Genomic DNA, 10,071 nt, shown 5'->3' with positions numbered 1-10,071 from the left:
CTCCATCTTTTATTTATTTTTGCTGCATTGGAAGTGGAGTCGAGCTCCCAGCAAAAAAGGGTTTTTCTTTTCTTTCTGTAAACATGTTGATATGTACTGAGTTAACTTTACTGAAGTCTATCAAACAAGCAGCCTGGGAAAAAGCAAGAAGCCAATTTTAGGAGTGATTTCATAATGCACGAGTTCTGCATTTTAGCATCTCTTGATTCAGCGGCAGCAGTACGAGGAAATGATCATGAAGAAGGAAAAACTGCTCCATAAATATATATATTTCTGCCAACATAAGTCACTGAAGCGTAAAAAAATATGACATTTACAAGGATGGAATATGAGACGATGGGCTCCTGGGCACAGACCTGTTGTTTGTCTTTGCATCTCTTTGTAGTCATTGTGTGTCTCTATGTAGTCACTTTAAGTCTCTTTGTAGTCATTGTGAGTCTCTATGTAGTCACTTTAAGTCTCTATGTCGTCACTTTAAGTCTCTATGTAATCATTGTGAGTCTCTATGTAGTCATTGTGTGTCTCTTTGTAGTCATTGTGAGTCTCTATGTAGTCACTTTAAGTCTCTTTGTAGTCATTGTGAGTCTCTATGTAGTCACTTTAAGTCTCTATGTCGTCACTTTAAGTCTCTATGTAGTCATTGTGAGTCTCTATGTAGTCATTGTGTGTCTCTATGTAGTCATTGTGAGTCTCTATGTAGTCATTGTGTGTCTCTATGTAGTCATTGTGAGTCTCTATGTAGTCATTGTGAGTCTCTATGTAGTCATTGTGAGTCTCTATGTAGTCATTGTGTGTCTCTATGTAGTCATTGTGAGTCTCTATGTAGTCATTGTGTGTCTCTATGTAGTCATTGTGTGTCTCTTTGTAGTCATTGTGTGTCTCTATGTAGTCATTGTGAGTCTCTATGTAGTCATTGTGAGTCTCTATGTAGTCATTGTGTGTCTCTATGTAGTCACTGTGAGTCTCTATGTAGTCATTGTGAGTCTTTATAAAGTCATTGTGTGTCTTTATAAAGTCATTGTGTGTCTTTATAAAGTCATTGTGTGTCTTTATAAAGTCATTGTGTGTCTTTATAAAGTCATTGTGTGTCTTTATAAAGTCATTGTGTGTCTTTATAAAGTCATTGTGTGTCTCTATGTAGTCATTGTGTGTCTCTATGTAGTCATTGTGTGTCTCTATGTAGTCATTGTGTGTCTCTATGTAGTCACTTTAAGTCTATTTGTAGTCATTCATTGTATCTTTGCAATCATTTAGTGTCTCTTTCAAGTCATTTTGGTTTTATTGTAGTTGTTTTACGTTTCTTTGAAGTCTTTTTGTGTCACTTTCTAGTTGATTCATGTCGCTTCGTCATTTTGCATCTGTTTGCAGGAGCTTTGTCCCTTTGTTGTCATTCGTTGTATCGTTGCAATAATTGTACATCTCTTTTTAGTTGAGTTGTGTCTCTTTCTTGTCGTGTTACATCTCTTTTTGTAGTCACTTCTCATCTGTAAGCAGCCAATTGTTTCTGTTAATGTCTCTTTGTGGTCGTTTGTTGTCCCATTTTCGTCATGTTGTGTCTCTATGTAGTCGATTTCCGTTGCTTGTCTGGTCATGCTGCATCTCGTTGTCGTAGCAGTGTCTCTTTGTCGTCATTTGTTGTATCTTTGCAATCATTGTGTCTCACTGTCGTCGTTTTCTTTCTCTTTGTCGTCGTTACGTCTGTTTGAGGTCATATTTGAGAGTTGCCCCTGCTTTCTGTGCCCGGGAGACCCCGCTCAGTAATCCCTCTGTGTGTGTGTTTTAATGTGAAACTCTTAACCCACATCTGCAATCCTTCCGTAAACTGAACACGTACAGGTGTTTCCGGATGGCGAAAGCGTGCTCCCACGTTACTGGAGGTGAACAAACGCTGTGATGGTCACATACTGTACATCCCATGCAACAATACTAAATGAATCCATAGGGTTTCTCTTTTATAACCACCTAAAGATGCAAAAGGTAAGAGATTCATATTTTTCTGACACATATTATATGCATGCAAAGAACCTACTCTTCCTGGTTCCACCGTGTGAAAACAGCCTCTCTATTCTCCACGTCTGGATAGTAGAGACGGTTACAATTATCATAGGAGTTATTGTTTAGTTAGTATAATGTAAAGCGTACAGCGGCAGCAGCGGTGAACACTGGGGTTTTCCTAAACACTGCAGGAACATCACGCAGTGCTCCACTCATTTACAAGCTACATGTTTTAGGGGTTTTACTGTGCACAAATCACGGGTTTGGAGATAGAAACGTATGATATCTTTACAGCTATATTCAAAATTATTCAGCTTTGACATTCTCATGCATACAACCACAAGAAGCGAGTCCATTGAAAAGTAGTCCAAGCATTGTTTTTTTTGTGTTTTCCTGTGGGGATGGCAGAGAACCTAAAGACATTAAAACATGTGCTGCAGTCCAGAGAGTGTGTTTACAGAGGGAGGGGAAGGAGATGAGTGTGAACGAGTGAAGATGGAGGTCTCACTTCTGCATGTCACACTGCAGCAGAAGAACGATGGACGGGTCGCTCTTCGCCGCCTCCTTGAACTCGTCCAACGAGATCTGGTCGTCGTTGTTTTTATCCATCTTTCCGAAGATCTTGTCCACCCTCTGCTGCGGTGTCAGGCCGTCCTCATTCATCTTCATCATGATCACCGTGCCCACCATCTTGTAGATTGCCTGGTGGAGAAATGAACACAAGGAAAGGAGGGTTATGTCATCCAGCATTGGGGGGAGAATTTAGATATTTCACTATGAATACCAAACATAACTGATGAGGAAAAAAGCTTTACTGATGATGCATTCTGGACCTTTGAAGGAGACAGCTCTTTGACTGACCCTGCTGCGTATTATATTCCGCTCTGTTTAAACTAGCTCATGCAGAAGCACTTAATCTGGTTGGGTTTATAGGTAGGAAATGTACCTAAATATACCCACTTTATATAGTTTGTAGTATGCAGAACAGGCTTCAAGTTCATGCCTTTATAAGGGCACTTAGAATGAAGATTGAGCGGTCACTTTTCAAGTCAACGAAGACAGAAAACACTGCGGCATAAATTCAGTTTTTATATTTAAAGGCTTTTTCGTAGAGGTTGTGTTCTACGGTAACGGATCTGTGTCTCCATTCAAAGCAGGTGTGCAGGGTTCTGTTATTGGTCCCCTGATAAGTTTACCCCCCCCCCTCACCTCGATGATCTCCAGCATCTCCACCCGGGTGATCTTGCCGTCTCCGTCCAGGTCGTACATGTTGAAGGCCCAGTTGAGTTTCTGCTCGAAGCTGCCGCGGGACGTGATGGACAGAGCGCAGATAAACTCTCTGAAGTCGATGGTCCCGTCTCCGTTCTTATCGAAGGTCCTGAAGGCGTGCTGGGCGAACTTTGAGGCGTCGCCGTACGGGAAGAACTGCAAAGGTAGGAGGGACATGTTTTACATTTATCAACCAGATTACTGGAACTCATCAAAGTTCTGCCATATGGATGGATGGATAGATGGGACTGAATTGTTTAATGAATAGATGGAAGGATAAATGGACGGGTGACCTTGACGTAGAACAACTGGAACTAGTCAAATTTTGCCTGTTGTTGGGGCAGTCTCTCAAGAAGCCTTTGACTGAATAGAGGGTGGTTTAATAAACGTATGAATGGATGACCCACCTTGACGTAGATCTGCTGGAACTAGTCAAGGTTCAACCTGATGGTGGTTCAGTCCTTCAGGAATCTTTGTGTTAGAGAATATTTCTGTCCTTACTCCTAGGAGTCTAACCTTTTCTGTGTGTTGATGTTTAAGACCAACCCTGAGTCTGTTATCTGTCTTAAGGGATGGGAGGCTTCAGCTTTTGTTGATATTACCAGTTTTATGACCCGGCAACTATCGGTCACAGAGGGTTTTATGACTGTGAGAACGCTGGCTTCTAAGCACCACAGACAGGTGATTCAGTGTCTCCAGATGTTGGGGCTATCTCCAGTGCTCTATGTTGATTAACTCTCTGTAAGCTAGTTAAAAAGGTCTATCGAGAGAGAGACTATTCAGAGTTGATGTGGCAACCCACCCATGCAGTCGGAACCTCTGGCTGCTGTGACTTGTGATGTGAAATCCTCCGGCCGATACTTGTAATAAAACACCAGTGTTTGATATCAAAGCTCCAACTCTCCTCGTGTCTCTCTGAGTCCTGACTCTCCATTGCTGCAGAAGTTTCCCTTACACTTTGTATGAATGACTGAATGGAAAAATGAATGAATGGATAAATGACCCACCTTTTATCTGTTGTATTGTGTTGCACTGTTGGAGGAGCCTGTGACATAAGATTTCCATTGTCATAACTACACTGTAGCTATGACAATGAAAATAAAAGCCTTGAATCTTGATGTAGAACAACTGGTTTCAGTCAAAGTGTGCCTGTTGTTGGGGCAGTCTCTCAGGAAAGCCTTTGACTAGATGGAAGGATCGATGGATGAATATATGACTGAGTGGATGATTCACTGAATCAATGACTGGATATATAAATAGACTAATGGGTGACCCACCTTGACGTAGAGCTGCTGGAACTCGTCGAGGTTCAGCCGGCCGGTGGGACAGTCCTTCAGGAAGCCTTTGTACCACTGCTTCAGCTCGTGCTCGTTGAACTCCGTGTTCTTCACCAGGTCCTCCATCACCTCCGGAGTCAGCTTGCTGTTCTGCTTCCCCATGATCCTGCAACCACACCAGAGCAATGCGTTCATTAAAGGTCTCCTATCATCCTCTCCTTCATCAATATATCACAGGTCTCAGATATATCCAGAGCCTGTCTCTGATTGGCTGAAACACCAAACAGATCATTGCAGCATTACCCATAACCCCCTCTGTTTCAGCCCTGTTTCCAAAGTGCTGATTCTCTGTCTGTTACTTTAGATGAAAATAAGGAGCCCCTCCCCACGCCCCTCTGAGAGACATTTGGTTACAAAGAACTCAATGGTGCTCTAGGAGGAGATTCAGGTGATAAGGGGGGGGGGGGGGGGGGGGGGGGGGGGGGGGGGCTGATTGGCTAATGGTTACACAAGACAAACATCGTTATTACATCATAAAGTGGCCAAAATCTGATCAGCTCATTTTCAGACAGGTTTTTATAGAAATGGATCAAAAAGAGAGAGAATCTTTGTTGAAGAAGAGGGGACACATGTTGATGTAGAAGAGACATGAAGAAGAGGGGACACATGTTGATGTAGAAGAGACATGAAGAAGAGGGGACACATGTTGATGTAGAAGAGACATGAAGAAGAGGGGACACATGTTGATGTAGAAGAGACATGAAGAAGAGGGGACACCAACCCAGTCTCACAAAAAAACGTGTAATAACTACGTTGGTCCACAACGTAGGACGTAGTATTTCTACAAAAACGCCTCTGAAATTGTAAGATGCCTACGTTTTTTTTCACCATTCATTCTAATGGCTGGCTTCTATGTCACGTGATCTTCAAATTTCTCCCTGCAGAATAAAAAACATGGCTGACCTTCGTTTTATTCTCGGTGTAAAATGCCTATTTTAAGGTTAGTTTGGTCATTAAAATGCGTTTTAATGTCATTTCATGCGAGAAATATGAGTTGTTATTTAAGATTATGTGTGCAGTGGGTATACATGATCTTTAGTTTGCTAGTTATTACGAAGATTACATGTGTCCATTCAACGTTTTCATTGTTACCAAGGTGGTTGCTAGGGACGCTGCTATCGATATTATTTCTGTTATGTGGTGTAAAATGGTGTTGTCTTTATTGCTACCCCCTTCCCCGTCAATGTATAGTGTTGGTCCACAGTGCAAACGTATTAGTTATTAGCTAGACTTTTATTTAGCATCTCAAAACACATGTAAACAGCTTCATGCCCGGGAGGCGAAGACCGGCAGTCCGGCTCACTAAAATGTCCGTGCAGAACAATACCCATTAAATGGAATGGGACCACGGCAGACTGTCCAAAACTGGATTTGAACGGGATTTGATTTTGGAGGTTTAGGGGATAGGAAACACTCAAATTAAAAATATATAATTAATAAATGGGTGAAAATGGCTTGTGCCCAATGGGCAGCATTAATATATACCCACACGACAGCTAAGGTCAGAAGAGCTTTATTTAACAGCTGGTCTTATGTCTGTGACCCCTCCTGTTGTTCATTGATAAGCCTGAAACATGTACTTGTCAAGGTGAGGCACATTTTGCAAATCTGGCAGTAGCCATCGATCAGCTTAAGATAAGATATACTTTATTGATCCCAAGTTGGAAACATTTGCGTTACATCAGCATGTGTATAGTTGTACATATGCAGTGGTGTTTATTTGTAAATCATTTAGTATAATCACACAAATTCTGTGTTTTATATTTAATAATTCTCTGTTCTTTATTTATTGATTGTTCAATACCTGACAAGGCCGGAGATGAAAAACTTGGGTCACAGGTTCCTCAACAGTGCATCACAAGACATCTTTCAATATTTGTGTACCTCCACCATTAAATTGTCATATTCTGCACATTTCTTATACTATCTACATCTTATAAGAGTATAATACATATGTATAATATCAGTTAAAATAAGTGCTTCAACATAGTTAACATTCCTGGAGGTATGCACAAAGTTTTACATTCATTGCATAACTACACCGTTTGTGGATATGTCAATAAACCTTAGAAATTCTTGAAATCTTGAAACGGATGTGCAAAATAGTCATTATATACAGTCTTTAATTAACTATTAGTAGAGAATAACGAGTAATGAATATACTTTATAGGGATCCTATTAATATCTAATAATAAAAATAATGAAATGCAATAACATGCTTTAACCACTAGGTGTCCCTTTATATCAGCTGTGCACCTTTATGGTGTAAATACAGCCTATCTACCAATTGGATCAAATATAAAAGTCAGCCGAATTAGTGTTGATACTGCAAGGAGATGTATTGTGTGAAAATAAATGTAAGATGTTGTTTAATTACTGATATATTTATGATCCATGTCACGTTTCCAGTTCGTCGTGTTTGTCTCATCAAGGCTCTATAAATAGAGAACTACAGCAGATATGTAACATTTAATGCAGCCGAACCGTGTATTACAATGCCGGTATGTTACATTACATTGCATTTAGCTGACGCTTTTATCCAAAGCGACTTACAATAAGTACATTCGACCAGGAAGACACAACCTTGAAGAAAACAGAATCATATAAGTACATCAGGTTTCATAGAGCCAAACATTTCAAGTGCTACTCAACTGGCTTTAGGTAAGCCAGTCCTTTATTAGTATAAAAGTGCTTCGTTAATAGTTCTAACGCTCGAAGTGGAGTCGAAAGAGATGAGTTTTCAGTTTGCGCCGGAAGATGTGCAAGCTATCTGCCGTCCTGATGTCAATGGGGAGCATCATGTGTGATGACTTTCAAAGAGAAAAGCAGTGGACCAACACTAATAACGGTGTTGGTAACGGAAAATAACGTATCTATTGTGGTGATTGACATTATTCACCCACGGATCTATGGGTTAGGCCAGGGCTCTGGGCCAGGGTATTGTTCTGCACGGACATTTGAGTTAGCCGGACTTCCTGTCTCCCCCGGTCCGATGTGTTTTGAGATGCTAAATACAAGTCTAGCTAATAACTAATACGTTTGCACTGTGGACCAACACTATACATTGACGGGGAAGGGGGTAGCAATAAAGATAACACCATTTTACACAACATAACAGAAATAATATCGATAGCAGCGTCCCTAGCAACCATCTTGGTAACAATGAAAACGTTGAATGGACACAATTTCCTGAAGTAATCTTCGTAATAACTAGCAAACTAAAGATCATGTACATCCACTGCACACATAATCTTAAATAACAACTCATATTTCTCGCATGAAATGACATCAAAACGCATTTTAATGGCCAAACTAACTTTAAAATAGGCATTTTACACCGAGAATAAAACGAAGGTCGGCCATGTTTTTCTTTCTGCAGGGAGAAATTTGAAGATCACGTGACATAGACGCCGCCATTGGAATGAATGGTGAAAAAAAACGTAGGCATCTTACAATTTCAGAGGCGTTTTTGTAGATATACTACGTCCTACGTTGTGGACCAACGTAGTTATTACACGGTTTTTTTGTGAGACTGGGTTGGGGACACATGTTGATGTAGAAGAGACATGAAGAAGAGGGGACACATGTTGATGTAGAAGAGACATGAAGAAGAGGGGACACATGTTGATGTAGAGGAGACATGAAGAAGAGGGGACACATGTTGATGTAGAAGAGACATGAAGAAGAGGGGACACATGTTGATGTAGAGGAGACATGAAGAAGAGGGGACACATGTTGATGTAGAAGAGACATGAAGAAGAGGGGACACATGTTGATGTAGAGGAGACATGAAGAAGAGGGGACACATGTTGATGTAGAAGAGACATGAAGAAGAGGGGACACATGTTGATGTAGAAGAGACATGAAGAAGAGGGGACACATGTTGATGTAGAAGAGACATGGAGAAGAGGGGACACATGATGTAGAAGAGACATGAAGAAGAGGATTTTGCACAATAGGTGACCTTTAAAGCCTGAGCCATGAAAAATACCTTCAGACAGTCCGCCTGCAAAGAGGTTCAGAGGTTTTCTGCAGATTTAGAGCTGAGTTTGTCTTTGAATGGAGATTTTAAACCTCAGTGCGGCAACTAAAGATTGTTTTCATTATATAATATCTGAAACTCAAAGATTTTCAGTTTCCTGTCATAAAGCATGAGAAAAACCAGAACGCCTTCACCTTTTAGGAGCTCTTAAAAAAGCCCTCAAACAGATACATTGGTTATCAAGATATTGGGGGATGTATTAGTTGACGACTATAGATACATCTTTGCACGTGTATTTAACATATTATCCACACAGTATGCAACACTTCATGAACATACCTGTATCAGGTCTGCAGCTGAATATTATTTTCATTACACATTATTTTTCTAGATTACTGGTTTACTGTCTAAAAATCCAGAAAATATTGAAACTGTTTCCCTTGAGGGAACACGGGGATTTTAGCCTCTGCAGACCATTTACATGCACTAAAACCTGTAGAACACACTATAGGAAAGGGAAACCCACAGACAGCAGAATTAGGGCTCCTATAAACAGCTATTTCAACTTCAAACCGCAGAGTCTCTCTCTCTCTAGGAGTCGTGTAAGTCGGCAGTGAATATTTCCCGCTGCTCTGGTTCTATTTCTGTCTCCGACCCGGATCCTGTGACAGATCAGTTCATCGATCAATCGATCGCTCAGATCAGGTTACTGCAAACAAACACAACAAACCTTCGTATGTTGTGTTTGTTGGCAGACAGGTAAACATACCAGGCTCAGCACAAACATTCGGTGGGACGTCTTTTACCATGTAGAAAAATGTTGTCTCTCTTCCACTTAAAACACCTTGTAGATTCACTTCCAACTAATATCACAATCGCAACGATTCCAACACAAGGCCTTTACAAGATAAATCAAATCATTGGAGGAAAATGTATTCATATATTATTTGTGTTTATACCAGAAACGTATTATACTCCCTACAGACTAAGTGTACTCAAATCTCTTCCATCAGGAGAAACACGCAGCCGTTTCAGAAACGATGCAGATATAAAAACCCAAAGGTTCCACATGAAGGAACTTCTTCAGCAACTTGACAACACATGCAGCGTTTAGAGAACATTCAGCAACTTGAGGAGACATGCTGGGAGACCAGGGGACACTAAAGAGTGACGCACACAGCTGAGAGACCAGGGGACACTAAAGAGTGACGCACACAGCTGAGAGACCAGGGGACACTAAAGAGTGACACACACAGCTGGAGACCAGGGGACACTAAAGAGTGACGCAGACAGCTGGGAGACCAGGGGACACTAAAGAGTGATGCACACAGCTGGGAGACCAGGGGACACTAAAGAGTGACGCACACAGCTGAGAGACCAGGGGACACTAAAGAGTGACGCACACAGCTGAGAGACCAGGGGACACTAAAGAGTGACACACACAGCTGGAGACCAGGGGACACTAAAGAGTGACGCAGACAGCTGGGA

The 10,071-nt window shown here is 41.2% G+C and overlaps 1 protein-coding gene across 1 annotated transcript in view; it reads right to left on the bottom strand.

The window, feature by feature from the left end:
- Positions 1–1,120: 1,120 nt before the first annotated feature.
- LOC117545166 (visinin-like protein 1) overlaps positions 1,121–10,071 on the bottom strand; it is a 29,279-nt gene continuing 20,328 nt past the window's right edge. Inside the window, exons 2-4 of the mRNA XM_034214855.1 lie at positions 4,542–4,707; positions 3,205–3,420; positions 1,121–2,697 (exon numbers count right to left, since the gene is read on the bottom strand). Coding sequence (XP_034070746.1) covers positions 2,500–2,697; positions 3,205–3,420; positions 4,542–4,703 — 576 coding nt within the window. The 5' untranslated portion in view covers positions 4,704–4,707 and the 3' untranslated portion in view covers positions 1,121–2,499. The remainder of the gene's footprint in view (positions 2,698–3,204; positions 3,421–4,541; positions 4,708–10,071) is intronic.

Source organism: Gymnodraco acuticeps, unplaced genomic scaffold (assembly GCF_902827175.1).
Source record: "Gymnodraco acuticeps unplaced genomic scaffold, fGymAcu1.1, whole genome shotgun sequence".
NCBI classification, from domain to species: Eukaryota; Metazoa; Chordata; class Actinopteri; order Perciformes; family Bathydraconidae; genus Gymnodraco; species Gymnodraco acuticeps.
This window is presented reverse-complemented; position numbering and strand designations above follow the sequence as displayed.